The sequence below is a fragment of the Cucurbita pepo genome, chromosome 18 (assembly GCF_057944985.1).
Source record: "Cucurbita pepo subsp. pepo isolate OVF chromosome 18, ASM5794498v1, whole genome shotgun sequence".
Taxonomy (NCBI): Eukaryota; Viridiplantae; Streptophyta; class Magnoliopsida; order Cucurbitales; family Cucurbitaceae; genus Cucurbita; species Cucurbita pepo.
In genome coordinates this window covers 9,356,172-9,371,073 of record NC_141815.1, presented here as the reverse complement: position 1 = coordinate 9,371,073, position 14,902 = coordinate 9,356,172, and the positions used below count along the sequence as shown (strand labels likewise).

The window sequence follows — 14,902 nt, the reverse complement described above, 5'->3', positions numbered from 1 at the left end:
CAAAGCGGACACTATCTGCTAGTAGTGGGTTTGAATTGTTACAACTCGTTTTACAACCATGAGACTGACGGCGATACGTAAACGGGCCAAAATAGACACTATCAACTAACGGTTACAAACAAACTTATTTCGTAGTTGAATTATACTTACTTAGACTATAGTTTAACTAGTTAAAATTATATATTATCAACTGTGTTCTACATGTGGAGTGGAAATTTCATTCTATAGTAGTTGTATAAATGATACATGCCCTGAAGTTAAGCATGGTAGGTACCATCCTCTTCAATGGCTTCCTTGTCATCATCCCAAATCCTGCTCTCTTCCATTATCTCCTTCTCATCTCCATACAACCAACTGCAAATCAAATAGTAAAACAAATTAGCCACACCCATCAAGGCCAGCACCCAGTAATAGTAATCATAATGGCCCTGGTTCGGATTATTCGAAAGCCATCCCGCGTTCCCATTCTTCGTCGTTTTCTTCTTGACCACGCTCACAATCAGGGCAGCGAGCAAGCTCCCTCCACCCATTCCAAGCGAAAACAGAGCTACTGCGATGCTGGCCATGCTCCTCGGCAGCTGCGAGTAGAAGAATTGAATCTGCCCAATCGCGTGGAAGGCTTCGGCCAGCCCCGCAAGGCAGTGCTGTGGCACCAGCCACATCGCCGACATCTTCACGATTGCTCCCGGTACGTTGGCTAGACCTTCATGAAATGCTCTGTTTCTTCGTTTTCTCTCGATTTCTGCTGAAACTGCGGAGGCCAAGCATGAGATTGCCAGTCCGATGCCCATCCTCTGCTTGAAAGTGAGCCCATTTGATCGTTTGGTGAACTTTGCAAGTAGACGGACGATGATTTGGTCGTAGATGGCAACCCAGAATGTGAGGGTTAGGATTGTGAAAACGGCGAAGGAAGCTGCTGGGAATTGGAAGTGGGGTGTTATTTGTCTATCCATTGTGATTGCTTGGAGAGCGGAGAAGGTGTATTGACTAATGGTGGCACTGATTACTATGCCAGTGGACCAAATGGGAAGTACTCTGATTACTGCTTTTAGTTCCTCAACTCGTTGAATCGTGCTTAATCTCCATGGGAATTTGGCCATTCCATTAGAATCCACGTCTGTCTCTTTGTTTCTTATCATGCAAGCCTTGTTTAGAAACCTTAAAACAGGACACACGAATCATCCTCCATAGAATCACTAAAAGCGAAAGCAGCAATTATGAAACGTTATGATTAGTAAGATACCTCAATTTAGGCGTTGGGTTGACAAGCTTTGAACCTTTATGGTAAAACCATTTATCAGAAGTTTGTGGGGGTAGCTCCAAGTGCCTATTTTTCCAAGCAGCAACGATTACCTGAGCCAAACTGCGAAGCAAGCTCTTATTTGCCATTAGTTTAACGTACAGTGAAGAGCCAAGAAAGAACATGACGGTGGAAAACAGCATAAGTCCAACAGGAACTCCATAACCCACCACCCAACCGGCGGCGTTCTGGAGATAGACCATAAAGAGCACTGATATGGTGACTGAAACCCCAACCGTAGCATAGTAACAGTTGAAGAAGCTCTGCATAGTCCTTTCGTTTTTGGGGTTGCCAGGCTTTTCTAGTTGATCTGCACCAAACGCCAAGGAACACGGCCGAATTCCCCCGGCTCCGATTGACATGAGAAGAAATGCAAAATAGAGAAGCATTAGCTGGGCAAAGTTTGCTGATACACAAAATTCCCCAGGTGATTTACAGTGTGGAGGCCTTGCTTTTGGGAATATGGCTGTTAACCATAAAACTACCATTCCCTGAAGTCCAAGAGATTGATAAAAAAGTGGCTGAGAAAAACAAATATTCAAGTTGGAATTTGAGGAAATGAATCAGTGCTTACAAGAAGTGTAACCAACGTCCCCATGGCGATGACCCTAAACCGACCTAAGTAAGAATCAGAGAGAAAAGCCCCAACAATGGGCAAAAAGTTTGTCAGAGCAGACCACAGAAACAAGACGATGGCTCCTTTAGCACTATCCAGGTGATACTCATTCGTCAAGTAGAATATCATGTTTGTATGAAGCCCAAAACTTGAAATCTTCTCAAATATCTCGTTTGCTGCAGCAGATACACAGAGTTTTTGTCAATGAACATGTAACAAATGTATGAATCAAAACTTTTATAATACTTGTTGAAAATCACCCATAATAAAAGGCATAGTTCGGAGGCCACCCTTTTTTCCTGCTTCCTTTTGGGTGGTTTCCATTTTCTCAGAAGGCTCCTTCTCCATTGGCTTGGCTCTGATCTCATTATCATAGCAGGAGAACCCACAGCTATAATCATGTAAAACTTTGTTGAATCCGCAAATAGAACAAAAATAAGCCGATTTTTTCCATTGTACTTCTAAATATTTTATTCAAGACTTTGTATTTGTTTGGATTGCACAAGGTTTAGTGGGTTCTTTCTAAACAATATTCCTTGGATGATCAATGATTCCATTCTGATGTATGCCAAATATATTTTGTGCCTGAGATTGATTCTCTGTTGTCAAGCATTTATCTTTTATTTAGTTTTGCAGTTCTCAGACAGCCATCAGCATCACTTTCTATTTCATTTACAAAGATAATTACTAATATAACTTTCCCAAAATAGCATTCAGTGGTGATACTGTTGTTTAAAGAGGAAATCTACTCTTTGAATCAGCATATTCTACACCATGTTCGAAGGTAGCCAGAACAATAAATCAAACAATTGCTGTATCAGTTCATTATGAGATCGTTCAAAATTTCATTTTTGTTGTGGTATTAAATTTCTGCCAACTTTCTTATGGATATAATTGAACGATGGGAAATAATATAGTATTTTCCTCCGCGTAACAATTATTCCAAAAAGATCACATTAGAACAGCAGTTCGGAAAGAAGCAAGGTCAGAAATTTTAGCTCAACCACCAACAACACTGTAATTTATTAAATGTGTTCAAAGACAAGAGGAACGAGAATGTATACAAGTCATCTTCCATGGATGATCAATACTGAAAGAACTGAAAGTAACTAAGAATGTTACAAGGTGGAATTTTCTTCAAAAGGAATCGACAAAGTCAATATAAGCTCTCTATAGCCATATGGAATTTTACAACATGTTGAGTAAACGGTCAGCAAAACCCTCACAAGCCAAAAGCTTCTTTCTAGCAGTGTAGCTGGGATATTATAGCTTCCAACGTATCTCACTGAATAAACACCCCAAAAAAGAGTACTAACACTGTATAACAGACAAAGAGATTGTACGAACAAATTCACCTATATTATCAAAAATGGACTGACAGACAAGTAAGAAACCACTTAACGCTAACGACAGAGTCGACACCAAATTAACCAATCGGCCAATGATGAAAAACCAATATCGATTCTGTAAAACACATTGAAATGAAGAAGCAATGAAAGTATAAACTGAAATGGATCATCAGATAGGAGCGAAAGACTAAAAGATGTATAATCACAGTACATTCAGTTGAACTATGCTTATAATCATCACATGACCCAGACTCATACGACCCTCCAAAATCAAAGACAAAGTGTTATAACACAAACAAAACATTAGACATCAAAGCCTCAGAAGGAAGGCATTTGTAATCACAAAAGATCATACAGTACGAATACCAATTTCCTCATCATCGACATGTACAGGACTCAAATCATAAATCAGTTTCCAAATGGCAGAATCAACAAAACATTCGATACTATCACCTAGCTAATCAACAGAGAAGGAGAACGGATAATGCAAATGGCCTCATAGAGTAGATTAGAGATTTCAACAGGCATGAATTCAGACATATGCTTGTCAATAAAAATATATAATCATAGGCCACCATAAAGGGGAAAAAAATCTAAATCTTCGCATAAAAGACGGAAATCGTTTTCTAATCCTAGAGAAGCGTAAAGAGATTTCAATAAAAGGGACTCAGAATATGGGTGGTGATATATCAGGATGGTCGTCAAGGCCATTTCACACAGCCATTACGACGAACGAGACCTTAAACATGACAATCGTCATCGCCCCCTTCAGTACAACATTTAGAAAAGAAGAAGCATAAAAGAATACTCTGAAAACCCTAATTTTGAATCAATGGTAGACTGCAGTGACCTACATGACGAATGCAAGTGTGGGATTGAAAATAACGTAGGTTGCTTTATATAGAAGGGGGAAGGAGACTCGCTGCTAGGGTTTTCCTTGATTTACGTTGAGTTATACTAACCTACGCGAGGACCCATTTTAACAATATACGCCTCCTGACCCTGAGGGAAACCTGAAATCTTGACTAACCGTTGGATGAAATTGAACGAACAGTTGCGATTTCACCGGAGCAACCCTAAAAAATTGTATTATATGGTTTTTTTTTTTTTTTTTTTCCTTTCCAAATTTTCATTTTAGATCCTTAATTAAATACACCCTTATTTATTGATTTAAATGATTTTTATGAATATATTGATGTACATAAAAATTTGTAATTTTTTTTTTGTTAATATATCTATTTAAAAATCATTGCTAAGAGAAGTCAATAAGAAGATATGTCAAAAAATACATTAACGAAACTGAACTTCGACTTTATTTTATTCACAATGTCGAAGATTTCAGGCTGCTAATATGGTTATTTCTTTAAGATCATATGAGAAATGTATGTTATGAGTATTGAAAAAAAAAATGATTATCCAAAAAATCTTTGAGTTGACGTGTTTCATAGTGCATCGATATATCGCTGCAAAATATGTACAGTCTCAAATATACATCTGACGCAACAGAACTATGTGACTCACCAAGAAGAAGAAAGTAAACACTCTCGATTGAATTAGAATGAAGAGAAGTTCTAATGCACATCCATTTCCTACTATACTGGATCAACAACTATTTTTTATGACATTAAATTTCAACTACGAGAAACAAATTTCTATTATAAGTTATGCTTTGCCGACTAAAGGTTCTGAGCCCAGCCAGGCAGAGCAACTAAATTGTCATCCCCAAAACCGTATATTGATTAGCAGCCAGCAATTCTACATCTTCGGTCTCAGCTTCTAGTCAGTCTTCTAGCATCAATTGGCCGGATATCTGAATCCAGTATGGATAGTATCTGTGGCATCGACATGCCTCCAGACACGACGATTTCTGCAATTTAAGTAATTAGTTTCCTTTTTACTCTTAGAAAGCTACAAGTCATGTCCTCTTAGATAGAAAGATAATTCCTGATCAACCCTTGAATTTCCTAAATTATTACTTGTGTGTGTGTGTGTGTGTGTGAGGGGGTTGAAATTGGGGGCTTTTAGTTCATTTGAAATTCAGGTCAAACTAGATAATGACATAAACAGAAGAACTCACCGATTCCCTCCCGAACTGATAAATTTGGTCTAATAACATCCTGAGAGTTGACTAAGAAAACATCACCGATATAAAGATGATTGGTGGGAACGTACACACAACACAGCTCCTCCTCTCCAGAATAACTCTGTCATTTAGAGTTGGGGGGGGGGGTTGATCAGTATATAAACTTCGCAGCACCTGTGCATTACAGGTTATGGCAGTTGAAAAAGGTGCAACATGACTAAGAACATAATTAAGTTACCCAAACATAAAAAGAAAACAGTTCACAAAGTAGTATTTGGCAACTTAATCCTCACCTAAGGCCACTCATCTGAAAAGCTCATCTTGCCGCCAAATGAAGGCCATTTTTTTCATTTTTAAAGTTGTAGGGAGAAATTAAGAAATATTCTTAGAAAATGTTCAATTTCCTCCGCAATCTCCAATTTTCTTGAACTTTTCATTACCTTCTTATTGATTTATTTTCATTCTTCAATTGGACAACTCATAAAAAAAACACCCATTTTTTTGGTACCTCACGATTTAAAAACACTGGTTCGGGCTGCCCACGGATGGTTAGCAGCCCATCCACATTCATACAATTTTTAAAAACGGTGAAAAAAATATTAATATAAATTTTTAACCAAAACTAAGAATCTAAGATATAAAATTGAAGATAGATTCACGAGAACCATAAAAATAAAATAAACCCTTAAATCAATAAAATGCTAAGAAGCATGTATAAAAAGCATGATCAGAGATATAATAACGAAATATCATTTCTACAAAATTAGATATGAATACATAAATTATTCGATAAAACATATTGCTATACCCACAATGTCAATGATTTTCATGTTCGAAATAAGCATGTGGATCCATGTGTGATAAGTGATAAGGGTATTATAGGTTGAAGTTGGTTGTTTTCATGAACCAAGTTTACATTTCAAATTATAACATTTACAGTAAAAATACTACGTGCAAGAAGATATCCCACAATATGAAACCAACGCAAAGTAGAAATCAGTTACATATCTGTAATGCTAGGCTGTCATGTAACAAATGTTCGTGAAGGTTCCAAAACCAGCTAAATATAAATCAAATCAGTCATGTTTATCAAGAAATATAAAAATGTAATATATTTGCAATTATATGCTCCAATAAGAAAATCTAACATTTATTTTTAAATCACCTTTGTATTGTGTGTGTGAGAGAGAGAGATAGATAGAGATATACACATGCGATGCAATGACTAATGAGATTTATTAAATGACCAACAAATATCGGGATGTCAACAAGTCTAGAAGGTGACCCAAACTATCTCCTAGGGTTAGGCAGAATGTTACTGAAAGAAATTGAAGCACAAAATAACGTACCTGGAGAGTGACAGTTGAAGTAATGAACCCAAATGCATATTCACCAATACGAGGGTGCCTAATGATGGCAACTTCCTTGAAGGCTTTGGTATTTTGATCTAACAGAAAATGACGAGATTATAGATGGTTCATATATAAACCTGACCAAGTTAAATAAATACACTTACGAAAGATGTACCTGGTGAAATAGCAGAACTAATCTGCTTAGAAGCATTGTAAATATGACGAACAAATGGCATGCGCTTGATGAACCACTCTCCAAGAGCCAAAACAGAAGCACCCAACCATGATGACATGAACACCCCAACAAGGAAGATGAACGATACAGATGTTGCAAATCCAAGACCTATTCAAGAAATGAGAATAAGCTAATGATAAGAAACTTTGAAATTTACAATTTAACAGGTTTTCGCAATGAACGAACACTCATTAATCATCTGGCAATATAAGCATTTACATAATTATTTTCGATATTTCCTATCTGAATATGAGCAGCAAATAGAAAACAGATATTGATGAGGTAAAAAACGATGATCACTCATGTAGGTAGTATAAAATGCACACGAAACAAATTGCACATGGACTGAATGGGTTGAGACGAAGTGTTCAGTGATAAAGATTGCTTACCAAAGATATTAATTCCAAGTTTTGCATAGATCGGAGAAAAAAATCCATCCACAAAGTGAATAAACCACCACGTTATATAGAAAGTTATTGCAATTGGAAATAGAATGACACTGCAAAACAGCCAGATGGTAACTCGTTAAGGTATTAAAACACTATTATCACTTATCACCCAGCAGTTAGCACAATGACAAACAAATGTAATTGGAAATCCTGGTAAGTTGAAGACAAATAAATATTTACTTCCAATTCAAAACCTATTACCCTGCTGAACATACTTTCTGAATCAAATAACAACTCTATTCCATTACAAAAATAGAACAAACTTTCATTTGCAGTTTTCAAACAGCAGCCTGAAAGTGCAATTTTAGCAACGATGGCTACAATGCATATGCAAGAAACGCTACCTATCAAGTTTAGTTTATATGCCATGTTTTCTTAGCATCAAAACATTGAATAAAATTAACTACAACGAAAAGAAAAAATAACAAACCATCCGGTCATGAACTTTTTTGAGGCCCAGCTCCTAAAAACTCTGTAAAATGTCTGCACAGTAGGAGAAAAAATAGATATTCGAACCCCGTTGGTGATAGAAAATAAACACTGATTGAAAATTTGAATAACGAGTAATTGGCTATTCCAATTTTAAATGACAGAAAGGCTAAAATAAGCTTGATACATAAAAAGAAAAGATTTCAACATTCTCCATCAGCTAATTAAGTTGGTGTAGTACACATCCATAGCTATTCCAACTATAGTATTAATAACTTCATAGAGTAAACTAGACATTTAAAAGATTTGAGTTTTCAACATCCGTACTGAAGTAAATACTCCCATCATTTTTTTTTTTTTTTTCTTTTGAGAGGAAGCAGTTGTAAGTATTCCATCGGTAACTTTTCAAAATCGAAAAGAATTGTGAAGTTATCAAACTCTTGAAGGAGTGCCTTTTTATGAATCATACAAGAGCGACCACAAGGCATCTAAAACATAATCTCTGAGGGCCACAATTCAGAAATATCGATTGGATCAATTGACCCCTACAGTGGAGAAACACCTTGATAATTCCAAAAGCGTAAGACTTCTAACGTATAAAATATGGTAGAGTGAATAATTAAAGTACATAAGGATGAACTCGTGCTCCAACCATGACAAAAACAGTCCACCAAGCAACACAAGAACGAGAAGAAACAGAAAAATGGGAGAAGAGGAGGAGGAAGGCGACTGCCACGATTGAACTGATTAACACAAAACCAAACCGAACCTAAAATCGACTGCGACACACAGAAATTTCAAGATAACAACAAGCAACACCACTGACTAGCTTCCAACGATCAGGAGGTAAAAGAATGAATTGAAAAGAAGTAAAGAATACCTCGCGTCCAGTCTGCTGCGAGGACGATGAAGAGGATGACGGCTTACAAGAGGCAGCAACGTCATTTGGCGAGCCGGCAACGGGAATTAGAAGCTGTAGATCTCGCTCTCTATCTCTGCTGGCGATCGCAATCGCCGCTTTTTCGTCGGCCATTAACGGCAGCCCCTATTGGAAAGCCCAGCCACAGCGTTCTGCAGCTTAAAAACCTTCGCCCCGAAGACAGTAGACCGGCAACAAGGCAACCCTTTGAAGTCAGAGGCTGAATTTTTAAAATATTTTAAGATTTATCTCTGATTAATTTTTAAATTTTAAAAGTTTTTTAACTTAAAAAAAAAATAATAATAATAATAAATATATATATATATATATATATTTATATAATTCGTTTTTTCTTACACTCTTTCTTTTTCCCTGTCAACAAGGACGAAGGTCGGCGTCTATGGCGTGTGGGATGGGAAATTGGGGACCTGTTATTCCTCAAAGCGTCGCAAATCGTCGGGTCAGTTTCAGTTTATGTATGCTTTTTGTATTTTCCATGTCTCAAATCATTGATTTGATATCAACTGCATTGTTAAATCTTGAATTTTGTTCTCCTAAATAGCCGCACAAATTGAAGCTAAATGCCCAATTTGTTGATGGCCTCCACCATGCTAAGAAACTCCCACATCCTTCTCCTTCCCCACCTGATTCCGACTGCATCTATAATGGCGTCCACCGGTTTAGAATGACTTTAGATTCCATTTCGATGCCTGTTCTTTTTACTGCTGCAGAAGTTCTTATTTCTTTCAAAGAAAAAAACACACAAAACCGTAGAAATTGTTAGACCAATCAACTAGGAGAGAAAGTTCCTACGTTTGTGCCCCCCTCGTAATCATATGGACTCCGTCTTAAATGGAATGATATGCATTCACAACACAAAGTGTAACAGTCCAAGTTCACCACTAGCCGATATTGTCTGCATTGGCCTGTTATGTATCGCTGTTAGCCTCATAGTTTTAAAACTCGTCTACTAGGGAGAAGTGTAAATCATTGCACCTACGGTCCAACCAAGTTTCCACTAGAAATGCTTAGTTCCCATCTCCAACCGATGTGGATCTTACTACCCACCGGTGTCTGGCTCTACACCATTTGTAACATCTCAAAATTTGAAACTCGAAATCAAGGGCGATACGTAATAGACCAAAACGGACAATATTTGTTAACAATGGACTTTTGTAAAAGATCGAAAAGAGTTCATAAGTTCATAAGTTCATGCTTTAATGTGATAACTTTTTCCTCGAGTATGCATTGGAAATGTAAAGATTAGGGGTATAGTAATTGAAAGTCTTTTAGTATATACAAACTAGAAGATACAGTTTTCTGTTGTTATGTGAAGGATTCCTCAATCAGACCACTCAAAATCAGTTTCTCTATGTCATTCACAACTTCCTCTCTTTCACTTCTGGAAGATCCATTCTTCCAACCAAAACCCCACATTCCATTCATCGCTTCTTTGCACCATAGGTCTCTACTTAACACTGCATATACAGTATCTACAACAACACTATCACCCTGAATTGTTTGGTAACTCGTTAGAGTGTCGATGTCGTCGCTCACTTCCTTCACCAGTTTTTCTACAGAGATCTCTGTCTTTGTTTTGCACCTATCTCCTAGCAATAAAGAATTGGCTACTTGTAAGTCGTCATGGCCTTTACGTTTGACGATTTCGATACCACAATCAATAAAAGGTTTCGTATTGGGGGCTTCTTCAGGATCATTGCAGCGAGATGCTGCCTGCACCATTGTTCTACCATTTAGATTCAGATCAAAAAGCTCCCCTACATGAAAGAGAAATGAGGAACTTCTCAAAAGCAATGCTTTCAGATTGGTTCCTTGATCGCAGCTTTCGATATCTGTTTCGGTATGACTGTTGGGATCAATATCTTCGACTATACTCGTGTTGATCTCGATATCTGTTTCGGTATGACTGTTGGGATCAATAGCTTCGTCTATACTCTTGTTGATCTCGAGTTTGGGGCTCAATAACGAGTGAGAGTTTGGGCTCTCCTTGCAGCATTCTACAAGATGTAGAATGAAACTAAATATAAATCATAAACATTTAGACGATGGCAAAGTTATTCAATCTCACTTGGACTCTCTCTTGGATGAAGATATATGAGATGCATGCAAGTATGAGAATAGAAGATGAATGCATTTTGCTTTCCCCTTTGGGGTTCTATGTTGATGAACTTCTTTAAGATGAATGATTAATAACAGTAGATATTGCAACAAATCTTGTTTGTGATGGAAATTTTACCTATAATCTTTGTATCACACTCGTCGATTTCTTTCTCGATACTAGCTAAAGCCATAAGGGTGGTAGAATATTGATTTATTGGAAGGTTAGCACTTTCATTTGTATCAGTATTGTCATGATCTTTCTTGGCTTCAACCATGTGAGTCTGTAAAATAAACTTTGTATCACTCACAAATTGAAAGTGTTTCGTGTACCAAAAGTTAAAGGATAGGTAAGAACTCACAAATGAATTAACTTCTGAACGAGCAGGCACTGCTGCCTCCTTTTTCTGGCAATCACGATCATTAGATATCGGTCTCACTGCTCGTCCCGGCTTAGAATCTGGAATGGGGCTTCGTTGTTTATGAGTTCTGTTCTTCCTTGGATTAGTGGATGATACTTTTTCTTCATGCTGTGGTCTTGACACAACCTTTTCTTTTGTAGTCAATTTCTTTGACGTAAGAATTTTCTTATGAATTGGCTCCTTCTCATGGGGCATATCAGGCATTGGACTACATCTTTTCAACTTCTCTGCAGCCTTTTTCTTAGCGTCAACAGTACCTTTTCTTAATTTCATTACTTCTTTATGCTTCGGCATTTTCCCTTCAGCCTCTTGCCTTCTACACGACTTATCCGAACTCAAACTTCCTCGATGGAAATCAAAACGATCGAAACCCTGAAGTTCTTTCTTTTTCATGCTTCTTAGCGTAGCTTGTTGGTTGAAAACATCCTCATTCGAGGAGACATGTGCTCGGTGTTCCTTGAATACATTAGGTGGAAGAGGCTTGTGTTTTATCAACACAATTGGTAGTACGTTTTCCAACCTTTGTTTGGAACCATAATGATTGTAGGAGTGAGAGCCAGGAAGTTTAAACTCTTTATCAGGGTCACTCTCTATAAGCCTGTTGAAGGGCATTTTTTCAAGTATTTCTCTCAAAGTTCCTTCCTTTGGAGTAGTTTGCAGTGATCTTGATGAAATTTCTTCAAGCCCCATAAGCTTAGCAATCAGATTATTACGTTTCAAATTCTTCTGTCCAGAAGTTGAAACATGACAACGGTTGACGTTGTCACTAATCAATGAAGATTTGCTCGAGCTTGTCGATGGAATCTCCGACCCTGAGTCAAAATTTATATCATGAAAACAAGACTCTTCACCAACCGCAACATTTCGTTTCGTATCTCGCCTCACTAGGTTGTCTCTGATCACCTTCCTAACCTCATCAGGTCCATTTCTGGAAGAACCATGTATAGAAAGCTTTGATCTTTGAACCTCAACTGGGAAACTTTCATCTTCAAGATGACAAGAAAAGCTTTTTCGATACGTCGTCTTTAACTGAACCGACTCATTCGAAGTTTCTTGCAACTTGGCCAGCATAATCAGAGATTCTCTAAAACTTGAAGTTCCTTCCAACAATTCTTCAGCAATCTCCTCAGTTTTCCTGTCAGATCTCATCCCATTAGACCATGAACCAACCATATGGTTCAACTTCTCAGCCCCTTGACAGACCTCCATGAATGGAAGAGAAGATTGGCCATCTTTTTCATTAGAGATCAGCTCCTCTTTCTCTACCTGAGATACCAAAACCTTATTTGGATTTCTACTTCTCCTACGGCCTCTAACCTTTCGTTCCAAATTCTTAGAATTTACTTTGGATATCTTGAATATATTGCAATCAACCACTCCTTTTGGATCATCACAAGTGATAAATGATCTATAAACCACTGATTTGACACCGTCCAGAGGCATGTTTCTCCAACCTCAGTTTCTAATCATCAATACTTCCATGGTCTTGGCTTCTAAAAATAAACAATCCTTCCACAAGCTAATGCTCGGACGGCTGCGTGCAAATGAAAACAAAGCAAAATGGTTCATCAGATGAGCCAAAATAAATAAACAACGCGGTGAGAAGGTTGAAATTTTCAAACTCGATAACGTAATCAAGCAGATTTTATCACAGTTCATACGAAAACAACTTATTTAAACATACAGCTACAGAGCACATAAACCAAGACAAAGGAGAGAAATTGAGAGAGAAAAAGGAGTGAAACGAAGAAAACTTACGAAACCCAGAAGAGAAATCGGTACAAAAGGAAGAAAAGACACAAAATTTGCAGAGAATTCCGACGCCCATGTGAAGCTACAGAGCACAAAACTTAAAAGAAAAAGAGGAGACGGTGCATTGACTTCGAACAAAGAGTTTCAAAGCAGAGGCGGGGAGAGGAATGAGCTCAAGATTTGGAGCTGAAGTTTAATCTTTGAGTAAAGGGGTTTTCTCTCTCTCTCTTTTCTACAGAAGAAGAAGAAGAAGAAGAAGAAAATAGTTGAAAGATCATAGTTGTCATAAATGGGACACACTTGATTTTCCCATACGTGTTGCTGCAGAGTGCTAAAGCAGCAACTCTGTTTTTCTTTTTAAAAAAAAAAAAAGAAGGAAAAACAAAACCAGGCAGCAGGAAGGTCAAATCCAACGGCAGCCTACTTCGAATATAAGCAGAGCAACCCTTCTTGTTCACGAAACTATCAGATTTCCATGGAGCTCTGATTTCTTAGACAAGAAAAACAAGTGATTTCTTAGAGTGTAAATACAGAAAAATATTCTGTATTTAAACACAGTATTTAAACAGGAAAAACAAGTGATTTCTTAGAGTGTAAATACAGAAAAATATTCTTTCCACTTTCCATACTGCGAAATAAATGATAAGGATTAAGGTGATGCCTTCCCAACTAAATTTTCTGGGCGATTGTATTGACCTTCGCAGGCAGTCGTTGGATTTCCAGTAAACAGGGCAGGATTCTGGGTCTTGGTTTATTAATTATGTCATCTTTGTCGTTTTTTAATGAAAAAAAAAAAAAAAAACACACAGCCGAAGACAAGAGCCTTCCAAATCTCTTGTTATTATTAAAACTATTATTCAATTAAAAATTTAGGCAAATTAGTTCTGTCTAACAGAACCAAAAATAATTATTTAATAGGAATTTGGATACATTTTCCAAATATATATATATTAGACATAAAGTTAGGATCTTTTTAATATACATGTGAATTATAAATAACAATGTTATATTATACGCGAAATTATTGAAATTTTTAAAATTTTAAGCTTAAAGTTTACAAAATTATAAAATACTTTTTAGAATTGTTGTCAAAAAATATATAGTTGTCTCTTCCTAGCGATTTAAAAATTGAACATGTCTATTAAATATTTGATCTATATTTTCTTCGTATCAGTGGAATTTTATGATTATGTTATTTGATAAAATAGATAGGAAAAGACATCATTTAGTAGCATTGAATGAAAGGTAGGTTAGCTGGTATTTGGGTTATTTGGAGCTAAGTCAATTTCCTAGCATGGAGGAAGCATTAAAAAGGGTGAATTTTTTTAAACGTAATCATAATAATAGTGTATTAGTAGTAGATAATTAACCCTCTTAAATGGTAATTATATCTAACTACAGCTTCTTCACTGACGTCATCTCAGTTTTTCCTTTGCTGATAACCATCAATTTCCATTTTAAATTATGGAAAAAATTTAACTCCAAATTTGTTATTTTGATAATTAGCCTGAAAACATTATAATTATATAAAAAGAAAAAAGGAGAGTATCTATATAAATTATTTTTAAATTGGTCATTCTTATATTTATGTTTGAACATGTTAAAAATTATTTAATTTATTTAGCGCATATTTATTTTTCGAAAAAGAAGAAATTTAAAGCTTTGGTGTAGGCTGAGTAAATCACTTATGCCCCAATTAATAGATTTGTTCGTTGCAGTGTCATATGGCGGTGGAGATGGGACCCATAATTTATATCACAAATTCTGTATTAAATGTTTATATTTTTAACTTTATGACATTTAAACAACAAATACATTATCATAAACTCCTTTTAATATCACCATTTAATTTTAGTTTTATGTATTTTTAATTTCTTT

The 14,902-nt window shown here is 36.5% G+C and overlaps 3 protein-coding genes, 1 long non-coding RNA gene and 3 other non-coding genes across 10 annotated transcripts; 1 reads left to right on the top strand and 6 right to left on the bottom strand.

Annotated features, from left to right (window-relative positions):
* Positions 1-33: 33 nt before the first annotated feature.
* On the bottom strand, positions 34-4,147 carry LOC111780737 (protein NRT1/ PTR FAMILY 1.2). The gene is made up of 4 exons (XM_023661223.2): positions 2,177-4,147; positions 1,875-2,092; positions 1,244-1,791; positions 34-1,158 (listed from the first exon to the last, which is right to left on the bottom strand). The coding sequence occupies exons 1-4, from the start codon at positions 2,262-2,264 to the stop codon at positions 258-260; spliced, it is 1,755 nt and encodes a 584-aa protein (XP_023516991.2). The 5' UTR covers positions 2,265-4,147; the 3' UTR covers positions 34-257.
* On the bottom strand, positions 3,427-3,515 carry LOC111780752 (small nucleolar RNA snR60/Z15/Z230/Z193/J17). Its single transcript, XR_002812895.1, has one exon. It is a non-coding gene; the product is annotated as a small nucleolar RNA snR60/Z15/Z230/Z193/J17 (small nucleolar RNA).
* LOC111780761 (small nucleolar RNA U83) lies at positions 3,580-3,651 on the bottom strand. The gene has a single exon (XR_002812905.2). It is a non-coding gene; the product is annotated as a small nucleolar RNA U83 (small nucleolar RNA).
* On the bottom strand, positions 3,929-4,030 carry LOC111780759 (small nucleolar RNA Z43). Its single transcript, XR_002812903.1, has one exon. It is a non-coding gene; the product is annotated as a small nucleolar RNA Z43 (small nucleolar RNA).
* A 644-nt stretch (positions 4,148-4,791) lies between the features above and the next one.
* Positions 4,792-8,895, bottom strand: LOC111780124 (protein CONTINUOUS VASCULAR RING 1). 2 transcript variants are annotated; one of them, XM_087119606.1, is made up of 7 exons: positions 8,694-8,846; positions 7,815-7,867; positions 7,325-7,434; positions 6,876-7,043; positions 6,698-6,795; positions 5,343-5,469; positions 4,792-5,132 (listed from the first exon to the last, which is right to left on the bottom strand). In XM_087119606.1, exons 1-7 carry the CDS (start codon positions 8,844-8,846, stop codon positions 5,035-5,037), a joined length of 807 nt encoding a protein of 268 aa, XP_086975732.1. In that variant the 3' UTR covers positions 4,792-5,034. The 2 variants fall into 2 exon arrangements, with proteins under 2 accessions (XP_086975732.1, XP_086975733.1); XM_087119607.1 differs by lacking the exon at positions 7,815-7,867 and having other exon boundaries at positions 8,694-8,895.
* Positions 8,807-10,585, top strand: LOC111780126 (uncharacterized). Its single transcript, XR_002812798.2, has 3 exons — positions 8,807-8,944; positions 9,116-9,192; positions 10,445-10,585. It is a non-coding gene; the product is annotated as an uncharacterized LOC111780126 (long non-coding RNA).
* Positions 9,932-13,750, bottom strand: LOC111780123 (uncharacterized). 3 transcript variants are annotated; one of them, XM_023660417.2, is made up of 4 exons: positions 13,654-13,750; positions 11,213-12,806; positions 10,990-11,134; positions 9,932-10,750 (listed from the first exon to the last, which is right to left on the bottom strand). In XM_023660417.2, exons 2-4 carry the CDS (start codon positions 12,713-12,715, stop codon positions 10,059-10,061), a joined length of 2,340 nt encoding a protein of 779 aa, XP_023516185.2. In that variant the 5' UTR covers positions 12,716-12,806; positions 13,654-13,750; the 3' UTR covers positions 9,932-10,058. The 3 variants fall into 3 exon arrangements, with proteins under 3 accessions (XP_023516185.2, XP_086975731.1, XP_023516184.2); XM_087119605.1 differs by lacking the exon at positions 13,654-13,750 and adding an exon at positions 13,449-13,467; XM_023660416.2 differs by lacking the exon at positions 13,654-13,750 and adding an exon at positions 13,031-13,428.
* Positions 13,751-14,902: the final 1,152 nt, after the last annotated feature.